The sequence below is a fragment of the Schistocerca nitens genome, chromosome 5, assembly GCF_023898315.1.
Source record: "Schistocerca nitens isolate TAMUIC-IGC-003100 chromosome 5, iqSchNite1.1, whole genome shotgun sequence".
Classification (NCBI taxonomy): Eukaryota; Metazoa; Arthropoda; class Insecta; order Orthoptera; family Acrididae; genus Schistocerca; species Schistocerca nitens.
In genome coordinates this window covers 169,739,439-169,753,690 of record NC_064618.1, presented here as the reverse complement: position 1 = coordinate 169,753,690, position 14,252 = coordinate 169,739,439, and the positions used below count along the sequence as shown (strand labels likewise).

The 14,252-nt window shown below is 38.5% G+C and overlaps 1 protein-coding gene across 3 annotated transcripts in view; it reads left to right on the top strand.

Moving 5' to 3' along the window:
• The window catches only part of LOC126259160 (stAR-related lipid transfer protein 7, mitochondrial), a 120,111-nt gene that overhangs the window by 31,314 nt on the left and 74,545 nt on the right, over nt 1-14,252 (top strand). For all 3 annotated transcript variants that reach the window (XM_049955712.1, XM_049955711.1, XM_049955713.1), the window contains exon 2: nt 3,621-3,739. In XM_049955712.1, the coding sequence (XP_049811669.1) occupies nt 3,621-3,739 (119 nt within the window). The remainder of the gene's footprint in view (nt 1-3,620; nt 3,740-14,252) is intronic.

The window sequence follows — 14,252 nt, the reverse complement described above, 5'->3', positions numbered from 1 at the left end:
CCCTAGATCACAAAGATTTGTCATTTTGACCATGCTCAATTGGTTGACATTGCTTTTCTTGATATGTTTTTTTGTGCATCTCTGCTATACTTCATTGTAGCTTCCTAACTTTCAAAGTTATTGATCAATGAGAATGCATTGTCATTGGTGTGAGTCAGCAGTATGGAGTGCTGTCTTTTGATGAGGATTTGTGTACGTATCCAGAAATTCTTAAGATAAGGGCAAAACAGGAACTACTTCAAGCACTAATATTAGTTCCATAAGTATATGTGTCAACATAGTGTGCATAATATGTGCTGGCAAGTATTTGAATTTTCATTTTATATTTTTATAGATGATTATTGTGCATGCGGATGACCCAAATTTCAAAGAACAGCTTATGAAAACGTTGAAGAAGTAGATTAAAACCGATTTCACAGTGATTCTGGTTTTGAACGAAGAACTTGATAATGTAGAGATTGGTGAAATAGTAATGACTGATTCAGATTGTTAAGATATTCCATGGTCAAATACTGAGATGAGTCAAAGCAGTCCCGAAGACTATCGTGTGCTTAAGCAATGTAGGCAGAAATGGAAGCTGCTTGAATCTGAAAAATGTAATGAACCTACATCTGAAAGGTGAAAATGATGATGGAATTTCCTCACTGTCAACAAACACAAATATAGTGTTGCCACCAAGAAAGATTCCACAAGGTAAGAACAATTCCTGCTGGTCTGCAATATCTGCCAGTAATTCAAGTTGATGCACACCAAGCAGAAACATTATCTGCTTCTTCATTGAACAGGCTGAGGCAGCAAAGACTCCTCAAGAAACATTTTCTGTTTTTCACAGGTGAGATATAATGGCACATAAAAATAAGAAATAGATAGGAATCTTTGTAATAACCGCAGCTTTAAAAAATGGTCGTCTGTCTGTAAGAGGAACATACAATACAGGTTTATTGGTTCTTTATGCAGAGCCATAATAAGTTTCAAAAGGTTCGAACCTTAGTCTCATTTGCAATTTGATAACAAAGAAACTCATCAAACTAGAAGAGAAAACAATTATTTCTACCAGTACATGAAATTTGGGAACAGTTTGTTCATAACTACAGAACCTGTTACATACCAGGACCATTTGTTAACATAAATGTGCAACTGTTCAATTTTCATTGACAATGTCCTTTTTGCATGAATGTCCCAAATAAACCAAGTAAATACATGTTCAAAATAGTAATGGCCAGTGACACAAAAACAAAGTACATGCTTGACATGTCTCCTTACTTAGAAAATTCACAGGCACAAATGGAATGCCAGCTGGGAAGTTATATGTGAGGGAAATGACCAAGAGTCTTTGAAGGTCAAATGGAAACACCACGTTAGACAACTGGTTTCCCTCAGCAAAACTGGCTAATGATCTTTTGAAGGATAAACTCCCACCGATTTGCACTATTCACTCCAACAAACTGGAAATACTCCCTAAGCTACTGTTCACAAAAAAGAAAAAAAGAAAAAGAAAAAAGAAATTTAGGTATGTCTATGTTTTGCTTTGATAAACAAAAAACTCTGGTTTCATATAAAGGAAAACCAAATAAAATGGTTGTTCTGCTGTCAACTGCTCATGACCTGTCCACTAGCAGTAACATAAGTAAGAAACCACACATAATAGTGGGTTACAGTGCTACCAGATTTGGAGTAGACATACTGGACCAGATGTGCAACACCTGTTCATGTAGCTGGAAAACTAGAAAACAGCCTCTGTGTGTGTTTTGTGGCATGATAAATATTGGATCTGTGAATGCTTAAGTTATCCATACTCACAGTAATAAGAAGCAGAGAGCCAACAGAATGCCAAGAAAACATTTTCTTATACACCTGGGTGAAGAAGTCACTAAACCTGGATGAGGAAGAGGCTAGAAGCTCCCAGTCTACAAACACACTTTTAAGTCACCATTACATCAAGACAAGAACAACCTACCAGTGGCAATAGAAGTCTCTGTCAAATTTGTCTGTATCGTCAATTTATTGTAGTGTGTGTTTATGAGTATAATAAAACATAGTAAAATTTCTGATGATTTGTGTTTCTATACTATAGGAATAGGCTTTGTGAACTAGGGTTAATGTGGAGGTACTGAATCAAATTGGGGAAAAAATAAATTAATAGCACAACTTTAAATAAAGAAGTGATTTCATGATAGGACACATCCTGAGGCATGAACGAATTGTCTGTTGGTAATGGAGGGAAGTGTGGGAAGTGAAAATTGGAGAGGGAGACAAAGGGATGAACATAGTAACCAGGTTCAAATGGAAGTAGGTTACAGTGGTCATATGAAAATGAAGAGGCTTGCACAGGATAGACTAGAATGGAGAGCTGTATCAAACCAGTATCCTGGTTAAAGACCATGAGAAGTCAACAAGTTTTTTGTGAAGTCAACTCAGTGAAATGAATGGAATCAATGGAGATAAAAATAGTGCATTACCCCAATATGATATGAATCTGTTCAGAAACACTGAACCTGTAATATAGTATGTACTGACTAATGATGTAATTCATATCGTTGCATTTTATTGATTCTATTCCCAGTGATTCCATTAGATTAATTTCAGTGAATTTAATACAACTGATATGAATAAGTAGGAGTAAAGAAGACCAGTAATCAAATAGCAGAGTATTGAGTCGTCTTTTGTGTAAAAGAGAATAAAACCTTTGCTAGAAGAAATCCTTTGCCAAGGCTCTGCTGTTCAGTGAGTGGTCTCCTTTACTCCTAAATGTTTAATGCAACTAATATGTATCCCTACAGTAATATAATCCACAGTTCTCTAACATATCTGGGACTCTGCTGGTGTATTCCTGGATGGGAGAACATTTAGTTATTGTTTTCAGAAGCGGATTATATCATGATATATGCATTACAGCTTTTACTGTGATATGGCTTGATAATGCCTTCGGAGACAAAATCAGCTAATCGCAGAAATCATGAAATATAATGAATATATTAAAATAAAACAGCCTACACAGGAAAATAGTTTGCTCAAGAAATTCGCTGCAACTGTGGATTTATGTATACAAAAGACTACTGAATCTTGGCCGCACAGCAATTTCCATTTGCCACGATATTTTTACATGTCAGCTGCTTGTGAAAAAGTTTCATACTATTCACTTTATAGTGAAGTATTCCCAACCTTTTGTAGAGTATTGTGCAAATCCATAGAGATTACTTTAGTCAGACCATGTCTTCATTCATAAAACAGTACATCGGACTACTCACCAACCCACACTTTACTCTTACGATCTTAAGCGACATTTCCATTTGAAAGGATCAACCGCCCGGCAGTTTGTGACCACACGATTCCCAGGGTATGCCGAGTTGCTTTCTTGTTCCATGTGTATCTGTCTGACTCATGTAAATAAACAAATAAATAAATCATAAGAGGGCACTAAGCAAAAAGTTAACACAAAACAATTCATGATAAAAGAAAATGTATTTTTCCTAAAGCATACAACTTATGAGGAAAGGGATTGTAGTGACTGTGCTTTATGATCAGATGAGTGAGTAAATATCTGTGGAAACCAGTGATCATCTCCACATTAAGGGAAATCAGAATCACATGAAGATGTTGTAAACATGTTCTTTTTACAGGTACACTGCTGAACTCGAAGAGACAAGTAATCTGTTTGAGACAATAAAGAAGCGTTCAGTCTGTTCCTGTCCTGACAAAAACTGCTGCGAATGTTCTTGTTCAGGTTCCACTGAAGCAGGTATATAAACAAAGAGGCAAAACAATTTCTTCCAAATATTATTATAATTGAAGTATGAAGTTGCTCTTCTGTGCCTATCATTGTCTTGTATGTTCTGGGAACAGAGAAAGAAGCAGTCCTTGGTCTTCATCTATGTTTCTTATAGCTGCAGCACAGCAGTTCTCAATTTTTTGTGGAAAAAATCAAGTGTTGGAAAAGATAGACTGTTACTTTACATAAAGTTGACACATTAAGTTACAGACAGGCACAATTAAAAAACACTTACACATAAGCCTTTCAGAAGCAGCCTTCATCAGATGAAAAAAGAGAAACACACAACATTCGTGCACACAAACCTCACGCACAGTTTGTATTCTGATCTGAGCTGCTGGAGATGGTGGTCATGTATGCGTGAGGTGTGCTTGCTTGTGTGAATGAATGGTGTGTGTTTCTTTTCCTGCCAAAGGCTGTGGCTGAAAGCTTATGTGTAAGTGTCTTTTAATTGTGCCTTTCTGCAACTTAATGTAATATCTTTAAAGTAAGTCACAGTCTGTCTTATCGTACATTGTTGATATTCCCACTTGGAGTTTCCTTTGTGGAGAAGTCAGCAATTTCTTATTGTCATTGAAATTTACAGTTGTAATATTATCACAGAGTAGGATATAATTCTGATATTTTGGTTTGGGACTAAATAATAGAGGAATACCCCAAATACAATACATACAGTTCTCTCGAATACAAGTCTAATTCACTCTGCAGCCGAAATTACACAAGTGGATCAAATATTAACTGATTATTCTTTACTGTAGCTAGTAAGCATCATTGTTTGGTGGAGGTGGAGGAAGGAACAGTGTGTGGTTAAAATGCTACTGGGCTCTTACATATTTATGTTGTCATGGGGATAAGCATGGTAGAGATTTCATAGTGTGCTGCTCAGTGTCAGCCCCATTGGTATTTGCCTCATGCCATAGAGCTAGTAATGATAACAAATGTATTTTGATGCAGTGAATTTCAGGCAACAAAATGCATTTTGCAATACCTCAGCCGTCCCTACTGTTGTAAAGGAAAAAAATCTGCAACTGTCTTGGAGGCAGTTGTAGATTATAAAGTCTTAAACTGATAATATACTTTGAATTAGTTTTGAGAGTGTCCAAAAGTTGTTGCTCAGTAAGTTTTGAGACAGGTGATTAAATACTGGATACTAACAATTTGAGGAATACTACCAATGCTTTATTAAGCAAGATGAATGTTCTACTAAGCTACAGAGTGATTAGCTGAACATACAATTACCTCAGGGCACTCTAGGAGCCACTAAAGATTAATGAAGATTGAATGTTCTGTAAAAGTATTACATTTTGAAGATAAATTATAATAATAAAATCCCTATACAGTGGAGACTGTGTTAACTGGACTAATTGTTGTTGTAAGTCATTCAGATAACCAAAAATTTGGATAACTGAATTTATGAAGTAAACCGATTTTTGTATTGTTAAGACGAGAAAGATAAATTTTGTCACCTGCATATGGTTATCTTTTAAATTGATTGTCATGCAGTTGTCTTTCTACTGTTAATTTTTAATATCAGGTGATTGTTTTTTGTGAAAACCCACAATGCCCAATTTCTTCCAAAAATCTGTTTTTCCATCAAACTGTGGAAACTCAAGGACACACACACACACACACACACACACACACACGACCACGGTCTCTGGCAGCTGGAGCCAGGCTTCAGCTGCCAGAGACTGTGGTCATGTGTGTGTTAGTTGCGTTTGCATGGTGTGTGTGTGTGTGTGTGTGTGTGTGTGTGTGTGTGTGTGTGTGTGTGTGTGTGTGTGTGTGTGTTTTGTCTAGTGTTGACAAAGGCCTGTTGGCCGAAAGCTAACTTTCCGGCAGACGTTTTGTTGTGCCTTTCTACGACTCAGCATCTTCGCTATATGGTGAGTAGCAGCTATCCTTTTCGTTGTATTGTCAAAACTGAACAAGTATTCTTTTAAATATCACTTGACAAAGAAGTACCTACGCCATACTTATTGGTTAACTTTAAGACATCATTCTACTTTTCTTAATGAATCAATAATTTTAATTTTATCTTTACTTTATAACACCACTCTTTCACGCTTTGATATTTGTAAACACAGGTGCGGCAGTTCACAATGTTGTAGCAATTGGCAACTATCAAACTCAAACAATAATGAAATGTGCACTGTATGTATCAAACACTAATGAAACAATGGAGCTCCAGGTAAGAATATAAACAATGTAACAAAAGATAGAGTGTTGCTTACCATAAACATAACACTCGCACACAAGCTTTCAGCCTCAGCCTGTGGCAGAAAGAGAGAAACACACACCATTCACCCACACAATTGAGCACACTTCATGCATACATGACTGCCAACTCCATCAGCTCTGGCCAGAATGCCACATGTACATTCCAGCCAGAGCTGCCAGAGTGAATGGTGTGTGTTTCTCTTTTTCCGACAAAGGCTGAGGCCAAAAACGTATGTATAATTGTCTTTTAATTGTGCCTGTCTGCAACTTAGGGTGTTATCTTTATGGTAAGTAGCAATCTATCTCTTCTTACATTGTTTATATTCAAATAATAATGAAACGCTCGGTGCAGAAATAGCGTAGGGTACGGGCGGGTAGCACCAGCATGACATATCGGCGCACATGCAGACTAAACTACAAGGATATTTGCCCACGGTTGTCAATCTGCATAACTGCGAATCTGTATAACTGATGTCTGGGTAATTGAGTCTCCTCTGTACTGGGTTTTTGTATTTCATAAATGTAAATTTTCAAGTCATAGATTGACCATCAGAGTGTCAGTTGTTACGTAAGAACCTTTGCTGAAATGTTACGCCAGAAATGTGCATCTGTGAATTTTATACATCGCTATATATACATCTGTACTCAGAAAACCACTGCGAAGTACATGGCAGAGGGTAGCCCTAATTGTACCAATTATTAGGGTTGCTTCCCATTCCATTCATTATGTAGTGTGGGAAGAATGAATGTTTAAATGCCTCTGTGCTTGTTGTAATTAATCTAATCTTGTCCACATGAGCCCTGTGTGAGCAATGCATAGAGGGTTGTTGTCTATTTTGCTGATTACTGCTGTTTCTGTTGTATATGACAGAACTTCCAAGTGCTGTTTACACTGTGTATGTTTGTGTAATAGTGCAAACGACATGTGGAAGTTATACAGTGCAAGCTTTCACAGGTGGCGTTTACATTCTTAGTGGTTATTTGTTTCTTTTCCACTGAATCACTTCTGAAGTAGGAAATTAAAATATCCTGTCAGTGCTGCACAGACATTATCCTGTACTTGTTACTATGTGTATAATGCCTCTGTTGGGCTCAAATACCAGTGTGTTGTTATGTACAAATTCGGTAAAATATGCCCTTATACATTTTACTGTCTCAGTGCTGCCAAGAGTAGCCACTATGGCCACTATAGAGTTTACGTGAGTGCTGGAGAAGGCTGTTGTTTTTTGATTGCTTTTATCATGATTTAACCAGTAATTTGAACAAGAGAAAAGCTATATACTGACCCATAAGATAACTTATCCATTTGAGATGTATTTTTCATCTTCATTTATATTCCTAATATTGTCAAATTCAGAAAGAGAGAAATATTCTGATAAGTACACACCTGTTTCTCTTGTCTTAATTGTCATTTATTTGTATTAGCCTATCCATGTGCCATTTTCTCATTTTCCTTTTAAATTCATCTTTACTTCCTACTCTATCCTTCTCTCATATCGTATCTGAACAGCAACAATATAAAGCAGTTGTCAGTGGAAATTTTTGCCCCAAGGCACGCAGGGGTATTCTGAGCGCTCAATGTGTAGATTTCCTTACACTTACTAGCATACCATTTTTGACTTGCCGCTCTCATTGACATATTTTCCTTCATTTTCATCTACAGACATAAATACTCTGCAAGCCACTGCACCGTGTATGGTGGATGGTACATCATACAGTGTTATCAATTTTCTTTCCTTTCATTTTCATGTACTGAGTGAGGAAAAAAATGACTGTTCATATACCTTTGTACCCATCCTAATCTCTCTTATGTTTTACTTGTGATGATTACATGGTATATATTTTGGTAGTAGCGCAGTGGTCGCACAGTCATCTTCAAACGCAGTTTCTGTAAATTTATACAATAGGCTTTTCCAAGAACTATGTTGCCCTTTTTTCAGTGTTACCTCTTTTAAGTTCCCCAAGAATTTCTGTTTACTTTGGTATGGGTTGTTGAGAGTGTGGGTATGCTCTGGTGAAAGCTGGTAGGTCAGGATGAGTCAGAAGCCACTTGGTAGTTGTATAATTCCTGTATTACACCCAGTAGTTCAGAATTCAACTCAGTCCCACATCAGCAGTGCTAGAAGGTGGGTCTTGACACACAATTCGCAGTAGCAAAGCATTGTAGAGGACTCCACCCATTGCTACACTAAACGTGGCCCATGTGTGGCATGATCTTGCATACTCAACTGTCCCAACCATAGGGTGCTGAGTAACATAAGGGTTGATTTGGTGAGCTGATGCAACCCACTGAGTCCGGCATGCTGATGGCTGCTTCACCGTGGCAAGTGACGATCACAGATGTCCAGATAGACTGGCAGCTGGATGATGGCAACTGGCACTGGCAAGCACCCCAGTGGCTTGGTGACTAGAAGGGCTTCGGTTCGACCCTCGGCCCATCAGGTTGCTTCTGAACCCCTTTGGTGGTCCTGTCAAGATGACAGTAGAGCAGCAGTGTCCTCATGGTGGATGCTGATACTATTCTAGTTGATGACTAGATGGCTTTCTGCTTTAAAAGTGCCCAGCCTGGCTAGGCAGCTAGTATTTATTTCCACCAGAATGGATTTTTTGTGGTGTTGCTGCTACAGAAGTCACATATGCCACATGTCAAAGTATCACCGTTTATGGTATCTGTATTGCCACCGACCAGCAGGCGGATGCCAGTGCTCGGTGAGTACCAGGGCACAACACTAGGTCAGCATATTATTGTAAGTGGCCTGCTCTATGACATCGAGCCCATACTGAGCAGAGTAGCACAGTGGTTAGCACACTGGACTCGCTTTTGGTAGAACAGTGGTTCAAACCTGCATCTGGCCATCCTGATTTAGGTTTTCTGTGAGTTCCCTTAATTGCTTAAGGCAAATGCCTGGATGATTCCTTCAAAAGGGCACAGAGACTTTCCTTCTGCATACTTCCCTAATCAGAGTTTGTGCTCTACTTCTAATGACCTCAATGTCAATGGGACATTAGACAATAATTTCCTCCTCCTCCTCCCTCAAGCCCATCTCCCTAGGCTCATGTTGTTACAGAGTTATACCGACCTGTTATGATTCTAGTGCCATGTCTCCAAAATTGCTCAATGTCTGTTGTCATGTCAATTTGATGCATGTTTCTGAAATTGTTCAATGTTTGTTGTCATGTCAAGTTGATAAGTACTCCAAACACTGGAACAGTATTCTAGAATTGCATGCAGTACTTCATTTTTGTCTGATTTCCTCTTCATAAATATGTGTTGCTCATAGTAAATGACCTCCCTTACCCCCTCCCCACTCTCTCCCCTCCCTATCAATTTGTTCCAGTCATTATTTTTCCCCCTCTCTGAAGAGGGAATCTGTTGTTCTGAAAGCTTAGTGGACTTATATCTTTTTATGACTTTTCTACCAGATGTTTGAGGAATTGCACCTCCTGCAAATAAGTACTGGACCATCCATCTCTCTTTTTGAGTACTCAACAGTTTTTTTGAAAGGATTTTTTTCTATTTAATCGTTGTTGGTTGTTACCTGCTGCAAGGGAATAAGGCAGAAAGAGAAACTACTGATGATGGAATATGAAAATTGAGAGGCTTCTAAGAAATTCATATTTCCACCATATTTACTACATTGATCTCTTTTGTCAGAGTTGAAATATCCAAGATTTTCATTACAGCAAAATATGGTACAGTGTTTGCAAATAAATGGAGTCACTCTGATTACCTTAGACACAAAAAATGTGTTTATAAATGTGGAAATTGGAGCCAAATAAAAAAAAATGGCTCATTGAAAACAGTACTCCGTAGTTTTCTAACCAATTTTTCCTAAAATACAGAACTCACAAAACATATTTTGTTTCCACTGTCATTGCAGTGTGTCTGAACAGCTTTTTCATTCCCTCTTCACTTATTCAACATTATACCTTATGAACATATGACAGGTGCCATATTTTACAAATTGTTGTTTGAGGTCTTCCTCCTGTCGTATTACCACTGTCTTTGTCAACATACTACTTTTCTTTGTACAGTTTTCTTTGCATTGTTAGGCTGTTAAGACTGCGGATGTTGTTTCTTTTACTTGTGTTGGGCAGACACTTCATGTCTCTGTGAGACGACATTGGTATTCTAGGAAGTAGAATATGGCTCCAATTAACCTACTTGTACCTGATAATTTTGAATACACGAAATGCTACCACACAATACTTAAACCACTTTATCATGTTTTTTTTTTTTCTTTTTTTCCCCGTGAGCTGTGACTGTTAACTTAATACTGCTACTAGAATGGGTGAAGAAAGTATTGTCCTGATTGTTTTATTTACAGCATGGCAATACATGTACAAAGATTACAAATTACTACACATCAATATTTAAGCACAGCTCTCCAGCATAAAATAATAAAAATAACAACAGCTATGGATGGATATGAAGGTCATTTATGTATTTTATAACATCACTCGTCGCTGTGAAGAAATCTTCAAAAGGACCCTTGTAGGTACGTGTGGGACATGTCGATACAACATGAGCAACTGTCTGTCATTATGCACCACAGTCACACAGTGGTGGTGATTTGCCGCTCTTGTAGAGTGTGTCTGCACATTGTTCATGGCCCGTTCGGATACAGTTCAAGATAGTCCAAATTGCCCGAGACTGGTCGAATCCAGAGGGTTTCTTTGTATGCAGGGCAGCTTCAGGTATTGTGGGAAACAGTTTTCTGATTGTAATTGCCTGTGAAAGTGATTCATTAAGTTGTAGTTGATTAGGCAACAACTCTTGTATGTGACACAATGCTAATGGATTTCACCATTAGTCACAGAATGATGACAGTAGGGAGAGAGTTGAAGACGGTTGAACTATAGTATCATATTATGAGTATCATCCTTGCCTCTTCCTCTCAACACTAGCTTCTGAGTAGCTTCTGTAATTGTGTATGCTCTGCAAAGGGAAACATATGTTCTCTATACTTGTTCCCTAATGATGATCTAAATTACAAGACTCTTATCAACCTCATCACAAAAGCTCTACTTTCATTTCACCTTTGCAGGGATTTTAAAGCACAAGGTGTTATGGTGCTTTGCAACCCCATGCTCCCAGGTTATGTTGAGAAACTTATGAATTCTGTATTCTGAACATGAGGCCGAAGGCTCACTTCTGCACTACTGAGGAGTTTTTCTTCATCACCAGTCTCTTAATATATTCTCCAGCCCTCACTGACTCTGTTCAGTCAGAAGTGATCACCAATTTGCACTAGTGTGTCCTTTCCTGGCATTTGAACAGCTAACAGACAGAGTATTACTCAAAGGAAGCCACAAAAATGGATTGTCAGTGAAGCCAGCTGGAAATTGTACAGACATTTGGTTGCATTTGGTTGTTCAAAGAGGGTCCGGGAACATATGAATTGCTCCACCAGACCATTATACGTCCATTCCAAAGTCTGCAGACCTGACCTACCTTGAAATGGTAAGTGCCACTCTGCTATTGTAAGAGGCATGTGGCTGTTGCATGATTTGTCATTCTACAAATCCAGAGGTTCAATCCTCAGTTGGTCATAAGATTTTGTCCGTCTCTTATTGCTTCTGTTAATAAAATTTGGCTCATCTGCCTACATTTTGTGATAAGATCACGAGTCATGCAATGGGTTTCAAGAGCAGGTTTTCATCTTTATGGAAGATATATGAGGATCTTAAAAAGAAAAGGTTAGTGCTTTAACAATGCAAAAAAGACAGTAATACAATCTGACTAAACAGTTTTCTACTGGTACCATTGAAACCTATACAATCATTTCCTCCTATACATCTTCTTCAATTGGCTGTCACAACTATCTTACTTTGCATGTTTTCTGCATGTTTACCGGAGGTGTTTATTGCTGTACTGGCACCCAATGAACACACAGAAGAATAGGCAATATTAAGAGGTTGTTCCAGCCAATGGAAAAAGAAGATCTACAGAATAAAATTTAACATGTGGGTTTCAACATTGCCAGCAGAAAATGTAAAGAAAGATGAAACTGTTTAGTCTGACCATTTACAGTTTTTTATGTTGTTAAAGTATTAACATTTTTGAAAGATTCTTGTACATTTTACCATGTGGGAGAGCCCCTCAAAATGTGTCATGTGCATTGTAACCTTCTTGTGAATTGCTTTGGATTGATCCAGATCTTAATATTTTACTAATTTTTTCACAATCACAATTTCATCTTTTGCTGAATTTGAGATGCTAAACCCTGTAATTTTTATATGTGAAATATACTAAGCTGCACTGTAGTCTGGATTCCATATCAAACTGAAGGTCCCTGTATACCCGATTGGGTAAGGCGAACTAGATCTGAAGAAAGTAAGGACATACCCCTTCCAATAGGATAATCCATAATAAACAACTGTAGTCTTCAAATGAATATACAGTCTTACCTCTTGAGGCTGTGCAGTGATTTAAATGCTGACCAACTAGAGGTAACCTTGCAGTCTTTCAGGACAAAAAGACCAGATGCTGCTGAGTTAGTAAGGAGAGAAAAAGGAAATAATGGTGTGAATTCCTAAATTCCAGTGTGTTCAGCTTTCCATCACCAGCAAGTTGTCACTCAAACGGGGTGTTGTGGGTGCTGAGTTCAGCTTTCAGCATTCAGCATTGATAAGACTGTTTCACAATGGCCAGTCATGACAAAACCCATTGCGGCACCAACAGAGATAGCTGAAGAAATCCTCCTCACCCTGTTCAATCAAATTTGAGACTCTGAAGCCGTTTCCAACTTTTGAAAGGATGCAATACTAATATCCCTTGTCAAACCAGGAAGGACCAGACTTGCCTGAGTGGGAATAGTAATGTTGTCGTAAGTAGCTGTTTACCTAAGACCCTGGGGCAGATGGTGAACCATTGCTTTTTGTGGTTTATCAAGTTGTTTTCAGTATTTGATTCGGAGAATACCTTGTAACAAGAAACATGACTGTTTGGCGTGCTTACTCAACAATCCTTACTACACAACACACACACACACACACACACACATACACACACACACTCTTACACACACACATTCTCACTCACTCTCTCTCACACACACACACACACACACACACACACACACACACCACCCCACTGTTGTCTTTTTCAATCTTGAGAAGGCCTACAATATCACCTGAGGCATAAATCCTATAGTGTTTCCCTAATATGACATTTGGAGAAATGGAGCAGAGTTCTGTTAGACCAATTCGAACACAAAAATTATGTCTCTCTATGCAGTGTCCTCAGCACTGCAATCGATGCTGTTGTTATTGCTATCAGTAACATTAATTCACTCGTAGGTATATGTTAATAATATCCTTATTTTTGCTCCACCTTTACTTTTGTAACAGCATTATACCAGTTGGAGATGATGACTGATAGGTCAGAACAAAGGTCACAGAACACTGATTATCAGTTCTCAACAGAGAAATCTGTGTGTTTTGATTTCTGTCATGCTTGAAACATATTCATTCCTTTTTTTCCCAGCTGAGGGGCTCCATTATGAGCCTAAGGGAAAAGGTGAGGATCCCAACCTCTTACAAGGCTTTTGTTTGATCCCAGGTGGAATGTGTGTGCCATGTGTATGGATCAGTAACACCTACATGTGTGAAGATCATAGATGCTGTTCACCATGAAGGGATATGGCTGGCCATAAGTGTCTGCAGAACCTGCAGCATACTTGACCTCTTTCCTGATGAGCCACCACTAACCAATTCAGTGGTAACTCCTTATGACGATGTGGTATACATATTGGTTCTTGTCTTATTCACAGTCGCCATTTTTCCACTTTGTTAAGAGCACACTTGTGGAAATGGCATTCTCTGATTCCCCAAACATCACAAAGACATTTGGAATCAGGGAGTAACCAAACTTAATGGCATTTTGTGTGAGCTGGATTCCAGATCATGCCCAAGGGCAGAGCTGTCTGCCTCTGTGGACTTCCAGAAGGCCCAGTCTCCCAAAGTCTAAGACAAGCAATACTTCAGGATTAATTTAAGAAACGGAGTTTTATAACTTCATACATTAGCAATGCATTTATTTGAAGATTTAACTGATGGCAGGGGATTGTGGAGAGTGCAGGGGGGGGGGGGGGAGGACTACACTGTATTTGCTCTGTTCCTAGCCACATATATCATATATGATGTCTTGAGAACCTACAGTTGTGTGCTGCATGTGACATAGACACATTATTATCATCATTACGCCACATTTTGAACCAATGCACCAGTTTACTGGTGAGTCAGCATCCCATGGTCAGAG